The sequence below is a fragment of the Thunnus albacares genome, chromosome 19, assembly GCF_914725855.1.
Source record: "Thunnus albacares chromosome 19, fThuAlb1.1, whole genome shotgun sequence".
Lineage (NCBI taxonomy): Eukaryota > Metazoa > Chordata > Actinopteri > Scombriformes > Scombridae > Thunnus > Thunnus albacares.
The window spans coordinates 26,377,574-26,403,658 of record NC_058124.1 but is presented as its reverse complement, the minus strand read 5'-3'; the positions used below and the strand labels follow the sequence as shown (position 1 = coordinate 26,403,658).

Sequence of the window (26,085 nt, the reverse complement as noted above, 5' to 3'; positions counted from 1 at the left end):
TTGTAGCTGTTAAGATAAATGAAAATATGTCAAAACCTTTCATGGAAGACAATTTCTGGACAATTATCGCCTTGGTGGAAACCAACAAAGTTCTCCATCACAGCTTCTCATCATCCATTCTTACCCTGTTATGGTTTGATCCAATGTTTTTTAATTATAATGAACCCATTTACTGACTTGACTGGTAAGAAATGTCTTGGTCATGACCTTTGACCTCAGCCTCATACTGTATCACATCCATCTCAGTTATATCCTGTTAAAAGAAAATATGAAGCCACAAATCAGCATCAGAAACTTTCATAATCACAGCTCCCACCACCAAAAAATATAAATCACAAAATGTTATTTTACACTAAGAAACTAATTACAGTAAGATTCACATTCACTTTTCATTTTGACAGCTGGTCCATGATTAAAGTGGTGAAATTAAAACACAAGAGAATTTAAGTGACATAATAAATAAATAATCACACAGGATATTTAAATCTACTACAAACATTTAAACACCTTAAACATACTAAAGCATTAAATGGTAAGATTATCTGTAATATTTGTGCAGGATTAGGAACGAAATATTATTTTACAGTAAGAAACTAATTACAATAAGATTCACATTCCAGTTTTATAATAATGTGCAAAGAGCAGTTTATTGAAGCCGGTCTGAGTTAATCCATGATTAAAGTGGTGAAATTAAAACAGGAGATAATTTAATAGATATAAATAATCACACAGGATATTTAAATCTACTACAAACATTTAAACACTTTAAACACACTAAAGCATTAAATGGTAAGATTATCTGTAATATTTGTGCAGGATTAGGAACATCTAATAGCAGGTGACGAACACTTCTGACAACTTTAGATAGTGGTGGTGAGCAATAATGCCTTCAGGAAAAAAAACAAAAAACAAAGAAAGCAGTTACGTAGTGCTTAACACACTACTTTGTTTTAAAAAACCTCAACATTGGTGTGAAAAGAAAATTTTAATTAATAGTTCTGGATTTATTAGATGACATTAATCTAATTTGTGCAGCATTATTGACATTGAGAGGATAATATTTGAAGAGCAGATCTCATCTGTGAGAGAACTTTGGGAACAACTTCTGCTTTAATAAAACAGAGACACTGTTAAGTTTTACTGCTTGAGCTATCAACGTTGAAAAGGATGAGACATTGAGACAACTTTTGAAGAAAATCATAAGCTAACATCTTAAAATCATTGTAATCTTTCACTGAGACACAGTACTGATAACTTGATTGATCCATTTATTAAACAGCATCATCAGAGTAATCCAAGTCCCTGTCGGAGTCAGTCAGAGCATTTCCATAGAGAGCCACTTTGCATCAGCAGCACCATGCTCCAGTGCTCTGGGAGAGTTTATAGTCCTGAGAGTTGAACACTGGATGACTGACAGCTGTCCTTCATGACAAGAGAAGCCACAGAAATCCTCCTCATCAAAAACATGACTTTGATCTCCGTCCTCATCTGGACTCTCCTCTGCTGCTGCTTCACAGGTAAAGTCCAGAGAATCAAACTCCTCTCCTCTATGAACATCCGTCCCTCTGAAATGAAGCCCACAAAACCGTGATGCTGCTTTATGTTTTTGTCTCTGTATCCTCAGAGTCCAGAGGCCAGTATACAGTGACTCAGCCTGCAGCAGTGAGATCTGCTCTGGGAGGCTCCACAACCATCAACTGTAGGACCAGTCAGGATGTTCATAATGGGAACCGTTTAGCCTGGTACCAACAGAGAGATGGAGAAACTCCTAAACTTCTCATTTACAATGCTGCCACTCGAGCATCAGGGATTCCAGATCGTTTTACAGGCAGTGGATCAAAGTCTGACTTCACTCTGACCATCAGTGGAGTTCAGGCTGAAGATGCAGCAGTTTACTACTGTCAGAGTTTCCACTATCCCAACAGTCAGGATGTGTTCACACAGTGAAAACGCGTTGTACAAAAACCTCCCTCAGTCAGACTGAACAGAAACTGAACTGACTGCTGCAGCTGGAAGCTACTGCAGAGACTGATACAGTTCACTGAACACACACGTTACACAATCTCACACACATTTCATTAAATGGATTAAACAACTCGCACATTGTAGCTTTTAAGAAAAATGAAAATATGTCAAAACCTTTTAAGATGAAAATATGTGAAATTATTTTAAGGAAAACAATTTCTGGACAATGATTGTCTTGGTTGAAACCAACAAAGTTCTTCTTCTCATCATCAATTCTTATCTTGTTATGGTTTGATCCAATGTTTTTTAATGATAATCAACCCATTTCCTGACCTGACTGGTAAGAAATGTCTTCCTCATGACCTTTGACCTCAGCCTCATACTGGATCACATCTATCTCAAATATGTCCTGTTAAAAGAAAATATGAAGACACAAATCAGCATCAGAAACTCTCTTAATCACAGCTCCTACTACCAAAAGATATAAATCACACAAAATGTTATGTCACAGTAAGTAACTAATTACAGTAAGATGATCAGAGATTAGGACACATGAACTTAATTTCAATTAAGAGGAAATTTTGAATGACAAATTGGTTAACATTGTAAAAGAAAAATTCTTCTTCTTCAAGATTCAAAATTTAGTTTATTGTCTCTTTCTTGTGTATTTCCAAACACAAAAAAAACCAAAATGTTCCTTCCAGCCATAGCAGAGCAACAACAAGAGAAAGGATAAAGATATACTGTCCATCCAAAAATTCCCTTAAAAAAATGACGAAAACATAGAAATCCCAAGAGAAACAAAACAAAACAAAACAAAAAAAAAGAACGAGCAGTTTGCAGCACAGTGCTTTAAAGTGCATTTAGAAAGAAAAGTACATGTCTCAGTTGGATGTAGACAGCTCTTCCATGTCAGCGAGTGACCAGCACTGATGGGGGAGTCAAATAATCCATTTTGCTGTCCAGAGACCATAAGACAGCATGATTTTTGGAACTGCCAGTCAGTATGGGTTAACAGTTAGCCTAGCTTACACTCCTCTGCGCTTGCCACTCTTCCACTTCCTGTCGCACTGCTTCCGATGTTTCCTCTCCGGCGCAGCTCCAGGCGAGGACGTGGTCCTCTTTTGGGTCCACTGGGCGTAGCAGACCAAGCACGCTCAGCTGATTTAGCTCCCAGCCAGTATTTCTCATAGCAAAAGTCTGTGTTATGAATGTCCAAAAGAAACTGACAATCATAGACATATTTCCCTTGCACTCCACACGATGACACAGATGTAGACGTAGACATGGACAAAGATAGTTAGTCGGAACTAGGAGAGGCCTCCACAAACGCTGGTCACACCAGCATCACATCGTTCATGGAGAGACAATTCTGGTGAATTATGTACAATATTCAAATAAATCGATTGATCCATTGATTAAACAGCATCATCAGAGTAATCCAAGTCCCTGTTGGAGTCAGTCAGAGCATTTCCATAGAGAGCCACTTTGCATCAGCAGCACCATGCTCCAGTGCTCTGGGAGAGTTTATAGTCCTGAGAGTTGAACACAGGATGACTGACAGCTGTCCTTCATGACAACAGAAGCCACAGAAATCCTCCTCATCAAAAACATGACTTTGATCTCCGTCCTCATCTGGACTCTCCTCTGCTGCTGCTTCACAGGTAAAGTCCAGAGAATCAAACTCCTCTCCTCTATGAACATCCGTCCCTCTGAAATGAAGCCCACAAAACCGTGATGCTGCTTTATGTTTTTGTCTCTGTATCCTCAGAGTCCAGAGGCCAGATCACAGTGACTCAGCCTGCAGCAGTGAGATCTGCTCTGGGAAGATCCACAACCATCAACTGTAGGACCAGTCAGGATGTTTATTATAGCACATACCACCGTTTAGCCTGGTACCAACAGAGAGATGGAGGAACTCCTAAACTTCTCATTTACGGTGCTACCAGACGAGCATCAGGGATTCCAGATCGTTTTACAGGCAGTGGATCAAAGTCTGACTTCACTCTGACCATCAGTGGAGTTCAGGCTGAAGATGCAGTAGTTTACTACTGTCAGAGTGAACACTATATCAACAGTCAGCATGTGTTCACACAGTGAAAAAGCGTCCTTCAAAAACCTCCCTCAGTCAGACCGAACAGAAACTGAACTGACTGATGCAGCTGGAAGCTACTGCAGAGACTGATACAGTTCACTGAACACACACGTTACACAATCTCACACACACAAACTTTTAGATTAAATCAGTAAACAATGCACACATATATCAGTACTAACAAAGATGAATCTATTACAGATAATAATCACAATATTTCTCATGATTAGTCTCACAGTGGTACAAGCACAGTGACAACTTTGTACTGATGACTGATGAAAAAAATGTAGTTACATTTAACTAAATGAAAGAAAGAGGTAAACAGTTATTTGTTATTTAATTAAATCATATTAAATATGATATGAAGTTATGCATTGAGAACATCAGATTCCTTAAAGCTTGAAATAAACTTCTGTATCAAGGTGTCTCCACAGCTCAGCAGGTGATTGACAGTTCTGTGTAGACTCTACCTGTTACCTGTTCTAGCTGTGTTTACTTTCTCTCATATTCACTTTGTTATACAGAGCAGTAACAACGCTGCTGAAGAGAAAGTTTGGACTGGCAGTAGTGGATCTGTTAGATGAGGATAATCTCATTTTTGCAGCATTAATGAAAAGAAAAAGATCCACTGGAAGAGCAGATATTCAGTGAGACCACTGAATACGTCGAAGCAGCTGCAGACTGATCAAAGCTCTTGTGGTGTCTACAGTTTGTGAATCACAGCTACATGAAGATTATTGTTTGAAAAGTTGCACATAAATTACATCATGATCCTCTGTGCTCCAACAGATGAACCACAAACATGTGGTGGTGTAAATACAGACACTCAGACACAGAGGTATAAATCAGCATCAATACAGCATTACACCAGTCAATCACATGCTACACATCATACATCTCATAAATCTCCTTCCAAAGTCTCTCTCTGTTAATCAGGTCAGAATGTAGTGCAGCTTTTCTGGATAATCTCAATCCCATTTTAAATATACAGCTAATCTTTTACATTGTTTGGAAACCACATTTCCTCTTTCTCCACTACTCGTATCATTTGTCATGAACTTCTCAGCTGCTTCCATTAGGAAATTATTCAGCACTTCAAGCTTCTGCTCAGAGTCCCACCACCATAAAATAAGCTTGTTTGTAAACAGCATCCTGAAAACCAAAGAAAAAATGTGACTTCCGATTTTGTTTTTGTGTAATTTTCCATAAATTTAGAGTAAAAGAAACATCTTACAGTTTAGAATTTTTCAAAATCATTTTTATTTTGAGTTTTACAGCATGTCCACTGTAGCAGACAGCGGGATGGTTTTAAGGTGGGAAAAACAGTCAAACTTGTAAATACAAAATTTATAATTTTCCAGCTATACAACCACCTTAAACTAACGAGATATTTAACTTCATTTCATTCTGTATTTGTTTTACTTGTTTGTAGATTTTTGAGGTAAATTGTGGTATTCAGAGACACTCCTCTAATCTGAATATTCCTTTGATTTGTGAATGCTGCCAAGTCTTCAAAGACTTTGATGTTGATGTACTGAGAAAAGTACTGAGTTGGACTCCAATTTGCCCAAGTTGTAGGTTCATCTTGGTAACCAGGAGGCCCAGGTAGCACAGGTGTGAATCTATGATGATGAAAAACGCCAAGAAATGTAATTAAATTTAATTAAGTCATTAATTTTTCATATGTAATCAATTGAATAAGCCTGATGACAATGAAATGTGTATAGTAGTTATGTTATTGAGTGTAAAAATTCAATTTGGAATACTGAGCTGCCATTGATATGCTGCCATCAACAATGTGGTATTGATATATTTTTACTGGGGATAAACATTATTTATGGTTGTCCTGGAAATAATAAATAATATGTGCCAGTCCTGGCCCACATTGGCCGACACCTTTCATCTTGCTTTGTGACTGTCAGCTCATCTGATGAGCCTCCTGCCTCTTCTTCAGAGCACTCTACCTCTTCATCAACAGGCTCAAACTCATCCTCAGCGTTTTCCTCATCTGACATCCTGGTGTCCACTATAGAGGACTGTTGTGGAAATTTTCTCTCGAGAAAGAAGGCACGTGGAGACATAAAGAAAGCATTAAACATTGTTACTTGTTGAAGCAGTTGTAAACACTGTACAATCCATCACATCATCAGTAACAATTATACAAATGTCCAAACACAAACAAAAATACAATCATCTTGTATTTTTGGAGAGAAAGCATGTTGTTCAGCTGGCCCTTTCCCTAAAGCCAGCCCTTTCTCTAAAGATTGTGAACTCAAACTAGACAGCTTTATACTTCTCCAGAAGCAAAGCTAAAAACAGTCTGGTCCCTAAATGGACACTTCCACAAACCATTACACCTTCTTACAAACAAGCATGGCCTCTAAAACAGTAGGCTTAAGACAAAGATATCTCTAGCTAACCCCAGAGGTCAGCAAGCAACCCTCAGATAGAAACAGGTTCAAGAGTTCAACTAGCCTAGGAGTAGAATTTCTTCACCAACATGTGTCCCCAAAATGACGATGACATTACATCACATTCAGTTGATAACAAACATTGACTCCTTAGTTTGAAAACATTTGTAACATATATACAAAAGATTTATAAAATGATAACCTACTATTCAATTTTCTTTCACATTCCCTCCTTTTATCATTTGATAATCCTTTGTGCATATCAGAACTCAAGAGACCCCAAACTCAATACATTTTCCTTGAAACCTAAACACCTAAACACTTAATCATCATTACATTGCAACAAAAACACTACATCTGATGTAAAATTAAACCTCTTTCAACACATTCCAAAAAGGTAAACATGAGATCCCCTTTTGACAACCCACAAATCCTTGACTCTTCTTACATTAAGACATTCTCAAACATGAAACTGCATGTATCATACAACACTCAGTGTACAATAACTAGATGAAAAGTGTCCCATGATGATGAACAATGTCCCTTGCTCTGATGTTTCTCCTTGTCCCAGAGTCATATACCTGGGTTCGATAGTGACGATCTTACCAAACCTCTCAACACTGTCCCAGAAACTTGATTTTGCTCGTCCCAGCCTTGTGAGAACAACTCTTGCAGTCAGAGTTCAAGCAGGCTCTTCTCTTAGAACCAGTCTTGCTCAGACCCTTGCAGCCACCAGCTTATAGCAAGTGTTGAATCGAGTCCTTTTGTCCTTGTATTACACCAGGCTTATCCACACGACCCTCCTGGTCCTTCCTGTGGCTTTCTCACAGCCCTGGTGCCCCGAAGCAGCTTCAGTTTTGCTGTCCAAACTCAGTTCAGTGTCGTTCATGACCACATGCCTTCATGTGAAGGAGTTGGGGGAACTGCTGCACAGGGTTATTTTAGACCCTGCCTGTGTGTAGGCCTCTCTGCTTACTCTGTCCCACAAAACCTTTCAAAATGACTTGACACTCGATGACATCTTCAACAGTCCCATTTCGTCCAACCAAACTGTCCAAAACTCAAACACAGTCAATTAATAACAACATCACAGTTGAAACACGACTTAAAGACAGTTGAAACAGGTGTGGGCCGAAGCTACAGCATGTCATGTCTACCCTTTTAACACACATCATGTTTAACCGTGCAATGCAACAACAAAACAATCATACACAAATTCTATATCAGAGTTGTAGGTCTCTTCAGTTCCTCACTGATTCCCTCCTGTGTTCCATAATCTAAGCACATCTCCATCATCAGAAAGAGCCTAATCATGTGATGCATCAATAAAACAAACCCTTGTACAACCACTTAAACACAAACAATATTCAATAACTTTGGTTTCTTACTTAAGACCTATTTTTTTATCTCAGATTCCTAAGAGAAGCATGTTGTAGACTCCCATATTGAGGAAATCCTGAATTCTTATGCCACTTTTGGCAACAGAGCCATCATAACTCACTTTTCTTTTCTTTTTTTCTTTTTTTTTTTCCACTTTTCCTTTACTCTCCCGAGTTTAACAACTTATTGCTAACATTTGCTTTGGAAAGTTAAATCTTTTCTGAACTCTCCTCTCATTAACTTCTTTGCAGGTAGGAGCTGCAGACACATACCCGCACAGCAAAATGCAGTAACTCAAACAAAGAAAAACAGTACTGTACAGCACGGACTCGAACCGTACTAAGCGCTTCTTAACAATTTACGCAGGCTCACATATTGATAGAACTCTGATCTCACCTCGTATTTTAGGCCTTTTTGGGGACTCTAACCCCTTTTATTTCTATGGCTTTTAGTTACGCAGGCTCACATATTGATGGAACTCTGATCTCACCTCGTATTGTACGCAGGCTCACGTTTGTTGTTCCCGGTCTTACCTCGCACTTTTAGCCCAGGGGACTCTAACCCCTATTAGCTTTTATCAAGGACTTTAACCTTGAAAGGGACCCTGGCAGCGGACTCTAACCCTGCCTCTTTTCTGTGCACTTTTTAGGCAAGAGAACACTTTTCTCTCCCTTTAGGCAAATTCCCTAGGAATTCCCTCTCTAAGCTTAGAGTATCTATGACGCCATTAAAACTTCAACAACCACCAATGCATGCCTTCGAACTAAACTCCCTTCCTTTCCTAAAAATTTTGGAAGTGAATAACAAATGCAATTTCCACAGAATTAATCACAATTACCAACAAACCAAGGATTGCTCACCACTGTCCCCATTTCCTGGAAGGTGACCCCAGCCTTCTCGCAAAAAGACCCTAACTTACATAGGTCCCCGAGGTTTCTGCAATCTCCTAGGATCGGTCCTGGCCACTGGACAGGTCAACTCTTCCAGGAAAAAGGCCAGTGGGTTAGCATCCCGGACGAGCCCCCAAATGTTGTGGAAATTTTCTCTCGAGAAAGAAGGCACGTGGAGACATAAAGAAAGCATTAAACATTGTTACTTGTTGAAGCAGTTGTAAACACTGTACAATCCATCACATCATCAGTAACAATTATACAAATGTCCAAACACAAACGAAAATACAATCATCTTGTATTTTTGGAGAGAAAGCATGTTGTTCAGCTGGCCCTTTCCCTAAAGCCAGCCCTTTCTCTAAAGATTGTGAACTCAAACTAGACAGCTTTATACCTCTCCAGAAGCAAAGCTAAAAACAGTCTGGTCCCTAAATGGACACTTCCACAAACCATTACACCTTCTTACAAACAAGCATGGCCTCTAAAACAGTAGGCTTAAGACAAAGATATCTCTAGCTAACCCCAGAGGTCAGCAAGCAACCCTCAGATAGAAACAGGTTCAAGAGTTCAACTAGCCTAGGAGTAGGATTTCTTCACCAACATGTGTCCCCAAAATGACGATGACATTACATCACATTCAGTTGATAACAAACATTGACTCCTTAGTTTGAAAACATTTGTAACATATATACAAAAGATTTATAAAATGATAACCTACTATTCAATTTTCTTTCACAGGACATTCATAAATGGGCTATTATTTCCACTCACAAATAAATTAACTTCTCTCAGACCTCACTACATAATTCCTGACATGTTGATAAACAAGAAAATATATGAATATCATCATATAAAATGAATAACTAAACAATATTTCACTTCTTCTTTCTCTTTCCATGAAATGTGCTTGTTGATATAGAAACCATTTTGTGCTGAAAGGAAGATGAAGTTGTCACCATCCCACCCCTACCCATGTGGAAAGCCCAGGATGTCCTCTTTAGAGTACAGCAGTAATTAATAGAATAACTCATATGAGTAAGAGGAGAGATGCAAAACCAGAATGTCCACTACAGAGGACACAAATACCCTTATTTTCTCTTCTTTTAGCCCATAATCTGATCAGGAATTAAAGCAGGATATCTGGCTCCTCTCCCTTCCCTTTAAATGTACAAAAGGTGTTGCCAGGTTTGCAGTCTACTAAAGTAATTTTACTGAACTCATATTAAATATTTAATTGGTTATTTACAATCAATTATATCCCCTTCCTGTAGATAAAATAGATTCTGGAAAGAATAAATCATTTTCATTGTTATCTTTATGGCTGAATATATAGCAACTAAATTTATAAAATTCTCATCATGATTTTCTTTTTGCTATGACGCCTGTCATCCTATCTGAAAAGTGGCCGTCCTCTCTTTCCAATCTTCTGACAACATTTTAATGAGAAGAAAAAATGAATTTAACCCTTTGCCTTCTAAAAGCATTTGGTGAACTTGCAGGCTTCACTTAAATTTTGTCCCCACAAATCATCTTACATGCTGAACTGTGCAAATAACAGTAACAAGTCCCTGTTGGAGTTAGTCAGAGCATTTCCATAGAGAGCCACTTTGCATCAGCAGCACCATGCTCCAGTGCTCTGGGAGAGTTTATAGTCCAGACAGTTGAACACTGGATGACTGACAGCTGTCCTTCATGACAACAGAAGCTACAGAAATCCTCCTCATCATCAAAAACATGACTTTGATCTCCGTCCTCATCTGGACTCTCCTCTGCTGCTGCTTCACAGGTAAAGTCCAGAGAATCAAACTCCTCTCCTCTATGAACATCCGTCCCTCTGAAATGAAGCCCACAAAACCATGACGCTGCTTTATGTTTTTGTCTCTGTATCCTCAGAGTCCAGAGGCCAGATCACAGTGACTCAGCCTGCAGCAGTGAGATCTGCTCTGGGAGGCTCCACAACCATTGACTGTAGGACCAGTCAGGATGTTTATGTTAGTGGCTCAAATCACCGTTTAGCCTGGTACCAACAGAGAGATGGAGAAACTCCTAAACTTCTCATTTACAATGCTGCCACTCGAGCATCAGGGATTCCAGATCGTTTTACAGGCAGTGGATCAAAGTCTGACTTCACTCTGACCATCAGTGGAGCTCAGGCTGAAGATGCAGCAGTTTACTACTGTCAGAGTTTCCACTATCCCAACAGTCAGCGTGTGTTCACACAGTGAAAAAGCGTCGTACAAAAACCTCCCTCAGTCAGACTGAACAGACACTGAACTGACTGCTGCAGCTGGAAGCTACTGCAGAGACTGATACAGTTCACTGAACACACACGTTACACAATCTCACACACATTCCATGAAATGGATAAAATTCATTTAAGATAAATGAAAATATGTCAAAACCTTTTCAGGAAAACAGTTTCTGGACAATGATTGTCTTGGTGGAAATCAACAAACTTCTTCATCACAGCATATCATCATCCATTCTTACCCTGTTATGGTTTGATCCAATGTTTTTTAATGATAATGAACCCATTTCCTGACTTGACTGGTAAGAAATGTCTTCCTCATGACCTTTGACCTCAGCCTCATACTGGATCACATCTATCTCAAATATGTCCTGTTAAAAGAAAATATGAGGACACATATCAGCATCACAAACGTTCATAATCACAGCTCCCACCACCAAAAAATATAAATCACAAAATATTATTTTACACTAAGAAACTAATTACAATAAGATTCACATTTCAGTTTTATAATAATGTGCAAAGAGCAGTTTATTGAAGCTGGTCTGAGTAAGTCAATGATTAAAGTGGTGAAATTAAAACAGAAGAGAATTTAAGTGATATAAATAATCACACAGGATGTTTAAATCTACTACAAACATTTAAACACTTTAAACTTACTAAAGCATTAAATGTTAAGATTATCTGTAATATTTGTGCAGGATTAGGAACATCTAGTAGCAGGTGACTAACACTTCTGACAACTTTAGATAGTGGTGGTGAGCAATAATGCCTTCAGGAAAAAAACAAAGCAGTTGTGTAGTGTTTAACACACTACTCTGCTTCAAATAGCCTTAACATCAGTGTGAAAAGAACATTTTAATTAGTAGTTCTGGATTCATTAGATGACATTAATCTAATTTGTGCAGCATTATTGACATTGAGAGGATAATATTTGAAGAGCATATCTCATCTGTGAGAGAACTTTGGGATCAACTCCTGCTTTAATAAAACAGAGACACTCTTAAGTTTTACTGCTTGAGGTATCAACAGTGAAAAGGACGAGACATTGAGACAACTTTTGAAGAAAATCATAAGCTAACATCTTAAAATCATTGGAATCTTTCACTGAGACACAGTACTGTCTTTTTAGATTTAATGGATCAACTGTGATCTGTGGCTCCACAACCATCAGATAGGGCCAGTCTGAATGTTTATAGTTCAAACTGTTCAGCTTGGTACCATCAGAGAGATGGAGAAACTTCTAAACTGCTAATTAGATAATCAACCAGAATCAGAGATTCCAGGTCATTTTACAGGCAGTGTGTCCTGGATTACAGAGCAGATGGACCCAAATACAGAGAATCAACAGGTACAAGGAACTGTAGAATATATTTATTGACTAACACAGGAACAGCAAACAGTGAGTGCAAGCAGGCAACTAAACCAAACAAATGATCCAACAAGACTGAACTGAAAACAAGACCTTAAATACAATAAACTAATGAGACAACAAAGAAGAGGTGTCACAACACAAGGGCAGGCTGGGAGCTGATAGGCTGGGAAGACACTGGGAGCAGAGCAGTGCTGACGAGACTGATATAGGGCAGGTGTGAAGGTGACAGAAGATTGGGAAAGAACACTGAGACAAGGGCAGGACTATGGAGGATGAATACAGGGAAGGTGTAAGGAGGAGTACATGAACACATGAGGAAAAACACAATGAGCAGAGTCCAAATAATAAAAGCAACCCAAATGATCAGCCTGTGCTCATTCCCAACTCGTCACATTTCGAAGCTTGGTCAGGACCCCGTGGTGTCACTTTTTAACACACTGGGTACCCCTTTAGCATCATTTTTCAACGTGCAGGAAAGTCCAATAGACTTCTGATGAACTGCCATAACGTCTGAAATAGATGCCATGAAACTAATGACGTCTATATAAGGTGACAAATTTCAGCCTGGCCGCCAGAATAAAACGTTGGCATTGTACGTTTCTCCAAACCACAGATATGTTGAATATCTACGTTTGAACACCTGTAATATGTAGCATATCAACATTTCTGAGTTGACGTACTTCACGTGACATCTATACAAACTGACTTTCTGCCGTGACTGCCGTGATACTGCACGTTGAAAAATTACTCTAAAGGGGAACCCAATGTGTTAAAAAGTGACGCCACGGGGTCCTGACCAAGCTTCGGTATGTGACAAGTTGGACAGTATGTGACATAAAGCCAGAATTCTTAAAGTCCCTCAAAAAGTCCAACTCAAAACAAGCCTCTCCTACACAGTCCAATCTTCACAACAAAGAAAAGTCAGAGGGCCTCTGTTGGACAATGGCAACTAAGGAATACAGAGCCAGACTCTCAAGAGTCTCTAGAGTCAGTGACAGAACCATGACACAGTGGATCAAACTTTGACTTCACTCTGAGCATCAATGGAGTTCAGGCTCCTTTCGTCCTTTACTTTGACATGCTTTAAAATATACCATAATTTATGAGTAAAATGGTGACACAAAATGATAAAATACCAAATGACGCACTCAGTGTCTGTAGGCTCATTGAACACATTAACATGTGACAGCAGTTTATTATTGTAATAATATGTTTGTACACAGATGATTTGATCAACGTTTCTTTATTGTTCATACATACTAAAAATGTCAGCATTACAGCAAGCAATAAAAAGTATCACTTGAGAATGTGCTGATTATGTTAATTAGTCAGAGTTTTTCCATCTCCTGGATCTCAGTCTGTTGTTCCAGGACAGTCTGTCTCCATCAGATGTAAAACCACTTCAAGTGTTAGCAATGAGGTGTCTTCAGAAACCTGAAGAAGCTCCCAAACTCCTGATTTGAGTTTATTATTGTCAGCAGGATTACAGCTTCCCGTTCACACAGTGATACAGCGTTGTACAAAAACCTCCCTCAGCTGGAGAGGAACTGATGTGACTCAACAGCTGCACTGAGATAGACACATTTTAGAAGTCTGACTGACGATGAAATCCATCTAACAGAATACAGTCAGGAAATACTATTTATAACTTATAAAAGTATAATAATAATTTCATTTAAATAGAATATTAAGTAATATATGTAATGTCTCATCAAACTACATCAAATGTAGTTAAGCTTATGGTTACAACACATTAACACTAGTTAGTTAATTATTCGAAAAGAATATTAATTTCCTTGTTTTTTAAGGTTGTTTTCATGTAAATCACATTTATTTTTGGAATTGATATGATTTATATTCAAATGATACAGTTTTGTTTTCTACAAAACTTAACTCATCATATGTTTTAAATGAGTTTGTGTTCATAGAAAAACACAGGTTATGTTATATTTTGAGATCGTACTGCTGACGCTGATACTATGATGATATAATATGCTGATGATATCCTACTTTATAATTCTAATGCAATAAATTCTTTTCAGATTTTATACATTTACTCAGATTCATTAAACTTTCTGGACACTTCTAAAACTGTTTCAACATGAAAGTTTTTAATCAGTGGCACACATCATTGATAGGACACACATGACTCATTTCCTTAAAAAATATTGACAATTATGTTTGTTGCCAAAAACCTAATTAGTGATAAGTGTAATAAAGGGATTGTTTGTAGTCACAAAAGCTTCAAGAAATCTGGAACAACAGGTGAGTTTACTTCTATCATTTAATTATTATATCTTTTTGATTTTTGTTCGCAAAATATCAGGTATGTTCAACACTACATTATATCAACTCAAACTGTCTCTCTTAAGGTATTTCAATGCGATTGTAAAATATTAAAATCAGCTGATTTAAATTTGTTATGGTTTAAGGAAACCATTAGGACAGCAACATCTGTTACTTATACAATAACATAAATTAAAGCAACTGATTTGATGAACAGGTTTTTATTGTCTTGAAATAATATAAAATACACAAGCAATGAAACTTTATCAATGAAAAATGTAATCAGAGAGTGAGTGACAGAAAAAGAGAGAGAGTTGCAGAGATCAGAGTGAGAGCAGTAGCAGAGTAAAACCAGAAGCAGAGTCCCAGTGAGTCAGGTCAGGACTGGGAACACTGGTCTCTCCTCAGTGTCTCTGAGACTGGAGTCTGGGAGCCCTGGGTGGCCTCACAGGTCACAGAGCCCACCTTCCTCCACTGGTCTGCAGGGAGCCTCAGGGTGCTGCTCCAGCTGTAGCGGCCGTCCTTCTGCAGCACCGCGGGGCTCCTGCTCTCCTCCCAGCTGCAGCTGCTGCTGATGCTGCTGCCGTCCACCTTCCAGGCCAGACTCCAGTCTGAGGGGAAGCCCTTGTTGGCCAGACACATGAGCGTGGCCTTCCCGTGCTCCAGCTCCTCGCTGGAGGGGGGCAGCACCGTCAGGGTGGGACGGACATCACCTAGAAGACACCAATCACATTAGAGGACAGGAACTACACAACTGTCAGTCAAACACCAGACACTTGGACACCGTTACTCTGTGAGAGTGGAGTCATATGAGGACTCTTTCTGTGCTGATATGCATGAGAGGTTTCTTAAAGGGAAGTGAAACAAGGTGTCAGTGAGTGACTGGTGGAGCAGAAAAAACATCTGACAGAAACTCCTTTAAGTAGTTTATATGACGGTTTACTGTATTTCATTTTACACTATACACTATATATAAATAAGGACATAAAGTTTGAATATAAAATTCAGACACCTATGATTTAGTTAGAATTTATAACAACATATTTACTTTCAAAACTATCAAAAGAGTAACAGTCAATCAGATTCATCAGCCAAAACCAACAGATGACCGTAATAAATGGAAAATGTTGAGACACATTCAAAGAACAAAATACCCTCAAAAAAACTGTCAAAATGATTTCAAACTGAGGTTAAAAGACAACTAGAGGCAATTTGAATGATCAGAGTTTCTACAGCATTTTACATTTTTTATCTTTGAAAAAACTTTTACTCAACTTCAAATCAATTTTAACAAGAATTAAAGGATCATATTAGAATCATTTTTAAAGTACAATTGTTGTTTTTAATCTGTCCTGCAGTTCAAGTTGTTCACATTTAACAAATTAACTTGAACATGTAAAGAAAAGTTCAGTAAAGCTGCTTTAAGTTCAACTTCAAGGTTAAACAGGAGGAACAAACAATAAAATTGAGACTTTAAAGTGCTTTAGATCAGCCCAGTGGAAACTTATATCTACTACAAATGTTCAGATGCAGAAACTATAAACTTAACTGATGATACAATATTTAATATTTGAGCAGAAACTTACTTCCAACATCCAGTCTGGTTCCTCCACCAAAAGTCCACCACAGTGATACAAACTCATTGAGTCGTCGTACAAAAACCTCTCACTGTAGAGAGACACGGCTCTCTGACTTTCTCAGACTGAACTAAAACTACAAGCTCTCAAAATGCAACTTTAAGTAAAAAGTTGTAATAATTATTTATCCTCTAAATTAATATTTTCTTTTCTTTACAATAAGTTTTCGAGTTTTAAATTTAAAATTGAACTTTGTCTCTTAGTGCAAATTATTGTTGAAAAATGTTTTACATGAAATTGAACAGGCAAAAATTGTTCAACAAAAAGGAAATAAAAAGAAAAATAACTCCTAAAATGATAAATATTTTAAACATTTGACTTACTTCCAACATCCAGTCTGGTTCCTCCACCAAAAGTCCACCACAGTGATACAAACTCATTGAGTCGCCGTACAAAAACCTCTCACTGCAGAGAGACACGGCTCTCTGACTTTGAGACAAACAAACTCACCAAAATTATTCTCTTGTTTGTAAAATTTCTAAACTAATTTCAAAACTGACAACAACACAGAGCCACCAATTTATGAATGTGTCATTTTATTTCATTTAAATTAATTTAACTTAAGTTAATGTTAAATTTGTGTTGTAATACATTTAATTATAACAAAATACATTCTGAAAAAATCAGCTGTCAATACACATGAAGTCCAAACCGCATAAAGATAATCACTGACACAACCTAATGAATATTCTAATAAATTGATTGATCCATTGATTAAACAGCATCATCAGAGTAATCCAAGTCCCTGTTGGAGTCAGTCAGATTTCCATAGAGAGCCACTTTGCATCAGCAGCACCATGCTCCAGTGCTCTGGGAGAGTTTATAGTCCTGACAGTTGAACACAGGATGACTGACAGCTGTCCTTCATCACAACAGAAGCCACAGAAATCCTCCTCATCAAAAACATGACTTTGATCTCCATCCTCATCTGGACTCTCCTCTGCTGCTGCTTCACAGGTAAAGTCCAGAGAATCAAACTCCTCTCCTCTATGAACATCCGTCCCTCTCAAATGAAGCCCACAAAACCATGACGCTGCTTTATGTTTTTGTCTCTGTATCCTCAGAGTCCAGAGGCCAGATCACAGTGACTCAACCTGCAGCAGTGAGATCTGCTCTGGGAGGCTCCACAACCATCAGCTGTAGGACCAGTCAGGATGTTCATGGCTCAAACCATTTAGCCTGGTACCAACAGAGAGATGGAGAAACTCCTAAATTGCTTATTAAGTATGCTAATCAGGTGGTATCAGGGATTCCAGGTCGTTTTACAGGCAGTGGATCAAAGTCTGACTTCACTCTGACCATCGGTGGAGTTCAGGCTGAAGATGCAGCAGTTTACTACTGTCAGAGTCTCCACTATCCCAACAGTCAGTGGGTGTTCACACAGTGAAAAAGCGTCGTACAAAAACCTCCCTCAGTCAGACTGAACAGAAACTGAACTGACTGCTGCAGCTGGAATCTACTGCAGAGACTGATACAGTTCACTGAACACACACGTTACACAATCTCACACACACATTTCATGAAATGGATTAAACAACTTGCACATTATAGCTTTTAGAGAAATGAAAATATGTTAAAACCTTTTAAGGAAAAAAGTTTTTGGACAATGATTGTCTTGGTGGAAATCAACAAAGTTCTTCATCACAGCATATCATCATCCATTCTTACCTTGTTATGGTTTGATCCAATGTTTTTTAATGATAATGAACCCATTTCCTGACCTGACTGGTAAGAAATGACTTCCTCATGACCTTTGACCTCAGCCTCATGCTAGATCACATCTATCTCAAATGTCCCCTTAAAAGAAAATATGAAGACACATCAGCATCAGAAACTTTCATAATCACAGCTCCCACCACCAAAAAATATAAATCACAATATAGTATTTTACAGTAAGAAACTAATTACAGTAAGATTCACATTCCAGTTTTATAATAATGTGCAAAGAGCAGTTTATTGAAGCCGGTCTGAATTACTCCATGATTAAAGTGGTGAAATTAAAACAGGAGAGAATTTAAGTGATATAAATAATCACACAGGTTATTTAAATCTACTACAAACATTTAAACACTTTAAACATATTAAAGCATTAAATGTTAAGTTTGTCAGTAATATCTGTGCAGGATTAGGAACATCTAGTAGCAGGTGACTAACACTTCTGACTTTAGATAGTGGTGGTGAGCAATAATGTCTTTAGAAAAACAAACAAAGCAGTTGTGTAGTGTTTAAAACACTACTTTGATACAAAGAGCCTTAACATCGGTGTGAAAAGAAAATTCTAATTAATAGTTCTGGATTTATTAGATTACATTAATCTTATTTGCACAGCATTAGTTAAATTGAGAGGATAACATTTAAAGAGCAGATCTCATCTGTGAGAGAACTTTGGGAACAACTCCTGCTTTAATATAACAGAGACACTGTTAAGTGTTACTGATTGAGCTATCAGCAGTGAAAAGGATGAGAAATTGAGACAACTTTTGAAGAAAATCATAAGCTAACATCTTAAAATCATTGGAATCTTTCACAGAGACACAGTACTGATAACTTGATTGATCCATTGATTAAACAGCATCATCAGAGTAATCCAAGTCCCTGTTGGATTCAGTCAGAGCATTTCCATAGAGAGCCACTTTGCATCAGCAGCACCATGCTCCAGTGCTCTGGGAGAGTTTATAGTCCTGAGAGTTGAACACTGGATGACTGACAGCTGTCCTTCATTACAACAGACGCCACAGAATTCCTCCTCATCAAAAACATGACTTTGATCTCCGTCCTCATCTGGACTCTCCTCTGCTGCTGCTTCACAGGTAAAGTCCAGAGAATCAAACTCCTCTCCTCTATGAACATCCGTCCCTCTGAAATGAAGCCCACAAAACCATGACTGCTTTATGTTTTTGTCTCTGTATCCTCAGAGTCCAGAGGCCAGATCACAGTGACTCAGCCTGCAGCAGTGAGATCTGCTCTGGGAGGCTCCATAACCATCAACTGTAGGACCAGTCAGGATGTTTATGTTTGGAACAACTACCACATTTTAGCCTGGTACCAACAGAGAGATGGAGAAACTACTAAACTTCTCATTTACCGTGCTACCACTCGAGCATCAGGGATTCCAGATCGTTTTACAGGCAGTGGATCAAAGTCTGACTTCACTCTGACCATCAGTGGAGTTCAGGCTGAAGATGCAGCAGTTTACTACTGTCAGAGTTTCCACTATCCTAACACTCAGGATATGTTCACACAGTGAAAAAGCATCATACGAAAACCTCCCTCAGTCAGACTGAACAGAAACTGAACTGACTGCTGCAGCTGGACACACACACACAGACATTTAGCTGCTGTTTGAAGTTGTCCACAGTGTAGTGAAGTAAACCAACAAGCCCTGATCATAAAACCTCACTGACCTCCCAGTAATAAAGGCCTCTGTAAGCTCAGTGATAAAGAATTTAATTGGGGGCCTGTAACAGAAATCAAGACAGATGTGATGAGAACTTTTTAAGGACCTGGTCAACAGCCAGACAATGACAATATGGACTCCTTGTTTGTGATCCAGGGATGTGAAAGGCAAATAAAAATGAAGTTATAACAGTCTACATGGAGGAAATAAATGTGTTAATGGTCATCTTCATCTTAGCTTGAGGTACAATGGGTCTTAGTTTAAAAGCATCCACCATTTTGTCCAATCTCAAATGGACAAAACAGAAGTGACTCAAACACTTTACATGGTGGTAGTGAGAATAAGAGCAGTGACTGGTGATCAGAAGGGACACCTACGTTTCTGAGGGTAGATTTAACAGATGATGAAAAGAAACGTGAAAACTTTAATGAGAAGCATGAAAATGTATCAACATCTCAGACATCTGCTCAAATCTTTCTGATCTGAGAGTTTAGTCCAAGTCATAAGTAAGTTCCCCTTCACCAAAACACTCAGTGAAGGAGATAGCACAGTGTCTGTCAGCAGAATCATCACTTCATCCATTTTCATTGCTGGCAGTAATGTTGATGTGCTTTGTATATGTTTCCTCAAGGTCACAACCGAATGCTGCATTTTTATACTTTACAATCTCAAAACATTACAGTGTAAACATGACAGCATACAATCCATAAATCAGCAAATTTAGGAGTAAAAATTCAGTGAATGTGATTGTAACCAGGGCCCGTAGGAAAGCACCCCAGCATACAAGAACCTGACAACGCCACTCCAATTTCACCCAGAGAATACCAAACAGATACACAAGCTCTTTGATAAAGAAAGGGAGCAGAGATGTGAGTTTCAAGTTTCAAAATTAAAATACATTTATTTAGATTTTAAGAAGTCAAAAATGGTTTTAGTTAATAAAAGCTGAAATAGAGACAGTTAAAATTAGTTGTCTTTATTACAAAATATGTTATAATTTTAAAATGTTACTACATGAATGGATTACCAGTACAGGGGAGGGTGCCAGGGAAACCCACAGGAGGATGGGAGTGCAGGGGGGTGTTCCAGGATACTTCACCACCACCAGTATTGTGAGATACACAGGCACACAATTACTTACATTCACACTGCAAGACAAAACAAAACACACAGAGCTGTTAGTAAGGCACAGCAAAATAACATGCAATAGAAAACCCAAGAGGCGGAGGGAAAACCTTCACCCAGTGACCAACCACCTGCGAGAGTATAGCGACCAAACCGTCCTGTTACTGGCACAAGTAAGAGTTTACTCACAGCAGTTGGTTTACAAAAAGACAAAACAAAACAATAAAAAGAAGTAAACCCTCTCCTTTACAATGAACAACCCATTCACAGGCTACCTTTTTTTTTTTTTTTTTTTTTACCAAAAATAAGCAGAAGCATATCAACAATAACCCAAAATAAGGAGGCCAGTAAGGCAAATCATTCAAACAAGAATTTACAAAAATCAAATACAAGCTACTAAAAAGGAAGATATCCAAAAGATAAGGAAATTAGGTTAAATTTTTTTTAAAAAAAACTAAAGACAAAAACAGCAGTGGCAGCAAGGCTCCTCCTTTACCAGGTACAGCCAACTAGGTCATACAGGAAGCCAACACCATGCTCCTCGTTCCTTAGAGCTGCGAGTTACAGTGATCATCAACCAGCCCTGGTGTGGTCATCTGGCACACACACCCACACACAGGTATTCTGGTCTCTTCATATAAAGCTATGCTACCTCCAGCTAGCTCCAGTCTGACTGCAAACAGTGCCTTAATCAGATGTTCATCACCCTCAACAGCAATACCGAGGTCAAGAAAATGTGAGGCAAAACCTCCCTCCTAGCTGCACATGGCTTCTTTTGAAGGGACTGTTAAACCAGGAGGTGGACAAGTGTCAACTGTTCTCAATCAGTGATTATCAGATGGGGCAACACCCACAAGAGCTCACTCATTACACGATTCTTTTAATTTTTACTTTCAAAAAGTCAGAAACTTTATAATTTAAAACTGATTCATGCTATTTTAAACTGCATAGTATCATTTGTACATTTGAACATTTTTAGTGTATCTTTAGTTGTCAAATAATCTCAACAAACTAATACAGTAGAATAAAGTACAGGGCAGGGTGTGGTTCATTATGTCTGTAAAATCATCAGCTGAAATCCATGTGACTTGAATTTTAGACAAACTCTGTCTGTGTGGATGAAATAAATCTACTGTTTTTATTAGTTACAGTAACATATAACAGCTGTTATACTTCTAATAACATGCAGTGACATGACTGATTTGATGTAAAAGTCTGTGAAGTTTAATATACAAAGCGCATCAACATTAATGTCAGCAATAAAAATGGATGAAGTGATAATTCTGCTGACAGAGACTGTGCTATCTCCTTCACTGAGTCTTTTGGTGAATGGGAACTTACTTATGACTTGGACTAAACTCTCAGATCAGAGACATTTTATATCACATGATGCTGATTATACCCTGATTTATCTATATAATACTGAAAATCTCTTTTCTGGGTTTATTTTTATTCACACATTCAAATATTTAGAATACATTGTATGTACAAATTGACAACATATACACATGACACATGAATGTTCTTCAAGAGTTGTTTATTAATGACAGATGCTGTAGATTGGTGAATTATTGTTGTATTAGTATAGATAAAACTGCAACAACAAGAACATATTCCACAGTAGGAAATGCAACAAAAGATGATCTGGAGAAGAGATGGAATTTTTAATATTGTGGCTGTGTATATTAACTGAACTAATATACCTAATATATTCTGTATATGGCAAAGAAAATAAGTCAAAAGACTTGTCACTGCACCTGAATTTTTTAAATGAAACTTTATTGTTTTACAATTTTGGAGCCATTGAAATTACAGCAAGCAAGAACACTTTAATGTTGAAACATTCAATGAGAGAAAGAAACAAAGAAAATGCAGATTGAGAGCAGTAGCAGAGTAAAACCAGAAGCAGAGTCCCAGTGAGTCAGGTCAGGACTGGGAACACTGGTCTCTCCTCAGTGTCTCTGAGACTGGAGTCTGGGAGCCCTGGGTGGCCTCACAGGTCACAGAGCCCACCTTCCTCCACTGGTCTGCAGGGAGCCTCAGGGTGCTGCTCCAGCTGTAGCGACCGTCCTTCTGCAGCACCGCAGGGCTCCTGCTCTCCTCCCAGCTGCAGCTGCTGCTGATGCTGCTGCCGTCCACCTTCCACGCCAGACTCCAGTCTGAGGGGAAGCCCTTGTTGGCCAGACACATGAGCGTGGCCTTCCCGTGCTCCAGCTCCTCGCTGGAGGGAGGCAGCACCGTCAGGGTGGGACGGACATCACCTAGAAGACACCAATCACATTAGAGGACAGGAACCACACAACTGTCAGTCAAACACCAGACACTTGGACACCGTTACTGTGTGAGAGTGGAGTCATATGAGGACTCTTTCTGTGCTGATATGCATGAGAGGTTTCTTAAAGGGAAGTGAAACAATGTGTCAGTGAGTGACTGGTGGAGCAGAAAAAACATCTGACAGAAACTCCTTTAAGTAGTTTATATGACTGTCTACTGTATTTTATTTTACACTATACACTATATATAAATAAGGACATAAAGTTTGAATATATAATTCAGACATCTATGATTTAGTTTGAATGCATAACAACATATTTACTTTCAAAACTATCAAAAGAGCAACAGTCAATCAGATTCATCAGCCAAAACCAACAGATGACCGTACTATATGGAAAGTGTTAAGACACATTTAAAAAACAAAATACCCTCAAAAAAATTATCATGATTTCAAACTGAGGTTAAAAGACAACTAGAGGCAATTTAAATGATCAGAGTTTCTACAGCATTTCACATTTTTTATCTTTGAAAAATTTTTTTACTCAACTTCAAATCAATTTAAAGCAGAATTAAAGGATCATATTAGAATCATTTTTAATGTACAGTTGATGTTTTTTAATCTGTCCTGCAGTTCAAGCTGTTCACATTTAACAAATTAACATGTAAAGAAAAGTTCAGCAAAGCTGCTTTAAGGTCAACTTCAAGGTTAAACAGGAGGAACAAACAATAAAATTGAGACTTTAAAGTGCTTTAGATCAGCCCAGTGGAAACTTATATCTACTACAAATGTTCAGATGTAGAAATTATAAACTTAACTGATGATACAATATTTAATATTTAAGCAGAAACTTACTTCCAACATCCAGTCTGGTTCCTCCACCAAAAGTCAACCACAGTGATACAAACTCATTGAGTCGTCGTACAAAAACCTCTCACTGTAGAGAGACACGGCTCTCTGACTTTGTCAGACTGAACTAAAACTACAAACTCTGAAGATACAACTTTACCATTAAGTTTGTAAATAATGATTTGTCCTCTGAATTAATGTTTTATTTTCTTTACAATAAGTTTTTAAATTTAAAATTGACCTTTGTCTCTTAGTGCAAATTATGAACATCATGAAATTGAATAGGCAAAAAATGTTGAACAAAAAGGAAATAAAAGGAAAAATAACTCCTAAAATAATAAATATTTTAAAGATTTGACTTACTTCCAACATCCAGTCTGGTTCCTCCACCGAACGTGTACCACAGTGATACAAACTCATTGAGTCGTCGTACAAAAACCTCTCACTGTACAGAGACACGGCTCTCTGACTTTGAGACAAACAAACTCACCAAAATTGGTCTCTTTTTTGTAAAATTTCTAAACTAATTTGAAAACTGCCAACAACACAGAGCAACCAATTTATGAATGTGTGATTTTATTTCATATAAATGAATTTAAATTAAGTTAATGTTAAATTTGTGTTGTAATACATTTAATTATAACAAAATACATTCTGAAAAAATCAGCTGTCAATACACATGAAGTCCAAACCACATAAAAATAATCACTGACACAACCTAATCAATACTCTGATAAATTGATTGCTCCATTGATTAAACAGCATCATCAGAGTAATCCAAGTCCCTGTTGGAGTCAGTCAGAGCATTTCCATAGAGAGCCACTTTGCATCAGCAGCACCATGCTCCAGTGCTCTGGGAGAGTTTATAGTCCTGAGAGTTGAACACTGGATGACTGACAGTCCTTCATGACAACAGAAGCCACAGAAATCCTCCTCATCAAAAACATGACTTTGATCTCCGTCCTCATCTGGACTCTCCTCTGCTGCTGCTTCACAGGTAAAGTCCAGAGAATCAAACTCCTCTCCTCTATGAACATCCGTCCCTCTGAAATGAAGCCCACTAAACCATGACGTTGCTTTATGTTTTTGTCTCTGTATCCTCAGAGTCCAGAGGCCAGATCACAGTGACTCAGCCTGCAGCAGTGAGATCTGCTCTGGGAGGATCCACAACCTTCAACTGTAGGGTCAGTCAGGATGTTCAATATTGGAACAACTACCACATTTTAGCCTGGTACCAACAGAGAGATGGAGAAACTCCTAAACTTCTCATTTACTATGCTACCACTCGAGCATCAGGGATTCCAGATCGTTTTACAGGCAGTGGATCAAAGTCTGACTTCACTCTGACCATCAGTGGAGTTCAGGCTGAAGATGCAGCAGTTTACTACTGTCAGAGTGAACACTATATCAACAGTCTGCATGTGTTCACACAGTGAAAAAGCATCGTACAAAAACCTCCCTCAGTCAGACTGAACAGAAACTGAACTGACTGCTGCAGCTGGAAGCTACTGCAGAGACTGATACAGTTCACTGAACACACACTTTACACAATCTCACACACACACACATTTCATTAAATGGATTTAACTTTGTGCTCACAAAGTTCTCCATCACAGCTTTTCACCATCAATTCTTACCCTGTTATTGTTTCATCCAATGTTTTTATATGTTAATAAACCCATTTCCTGACTAATGAGGACAGAGATTGGTTGGGGACTTTTGGTAAGAAATGTATTGGTCATGGCCTTTGAACTCGGCTACATACTGATCACATCTATTTCAAATATATATATTATTAAAATAAAAAGACACAAATCAGCATCAGAAACTCTCTTAATCACAGCTCCTACTAACAAAACATATAAATCACACAAAATGTTACGTCACAGTAAGTAACTAATTACAGTAAGAGGATCAAAGATTAGAACACATGAACTTAATTTCAATTGAGAGGAAAATTTGAATGACAAATTGGTTAACATTGTAAAAGAAGAATTATTCTTCTTCAAGATTCAAAATTTAGTTTATTGTCTCTTTCTTGTGTATTTGCAAACACAAAAAAACAAAATGTTCCTTCCAGCCATAGCAGAGCAACAACAAGAGAAAGGATAAAGATATACTGTCTATCTAAAAACTCTCTTTAAAAAATGATGAA

The 26,085-nt window shown here is 38.1% G+C and overlaps 8 gene segments (V, D, J or C); 6 read left to right on the top strand and 2 right to left on the bottom strand.

Annotated features, from left to right (window-relative positions):
• Positions 1-1,465: 1,465 nt before the first annotated feature.
• LOC122970344 lies at positions 1,466-1,947 on the top strand. The segment is given in 2 exon segments: positions 1,466-1,517; positions 1,625-1,947. Coding segments are annotated over 2 exon segments (375 nt in total).
• A 1,630-nt stretch (positions 1,948-3,577) lies between these two features.
• On the top strand, positions 3,578-4,065 carry LOC122970343. The segment is given in 2 exon segments: positions 3,578-3,629; positions 3,737-4,065. Coding segments are annotated over 2 exon segments (381 nt in total).
• A 6,410-nt stretch (positions 4,066-10,475) lies between these two features.
• Positions 10,476-10,998, top strand: LOC122969196. The segment is given in 2 exon segments: positions 10,476-10,527; positions 10,635-10,998. Coding segments are annotated over 2 exon segments (384 nt in total).
• Positions 10,999-14,855: 3,857 nt separating this feature from the next.
• LOC122969210 lies at positions 14,856-16,665 on the bottom strand. The segment is given in 2 exon segments: positions 14,856-15,363; positions 16,611-16,665. A coding segment is annotated over 1 exon segment (264 nt).
• A 527-nt stretch (positions 16,666-17,192) lies between these two features.
• LOC122969207 lies at positions 17,193-17,696 on the top strand. The segment is given in 2 exon segments: positions 17,193-17,244; positions 17,352-17,696. Coding segments are annotated over 2 exon segments (375 nt in total).
• A 1,285-nt stretch (positions 17,697-18,981) lies between these two features.
• Positions 18,982-19,534, top strand: LOC122970342. The segment is given in 2 exon segments: positions 18,982-19,097; positions 19,203-19,534. Coding segments are annotated over 2 exon segments (384 nt in total).
• Positions 19,535-22,329: 2,795 nt separating this feature from the next.
• On the bottom strand, positions 22,330-24,344 carry LOC122969213. The segment is given in 2 exon segments: positions 22,330-23,070; positions 24,294-24,344. A coding segment is annotated over 1 exon segment (264 nt).
• Positions 24,345-24,875: 531 nt separating this feature from the next.
• Positions 24,876-25,366, top strand: LOC122970341. The segment is given in 2 exon segments: positions 24,876-24,927; positions 25,035-25,366. Coding segments are annotated over 2 exon segments (384 nt in total).
• Positions 25,367-26,085: the final 719 nt, after the last annotated feature.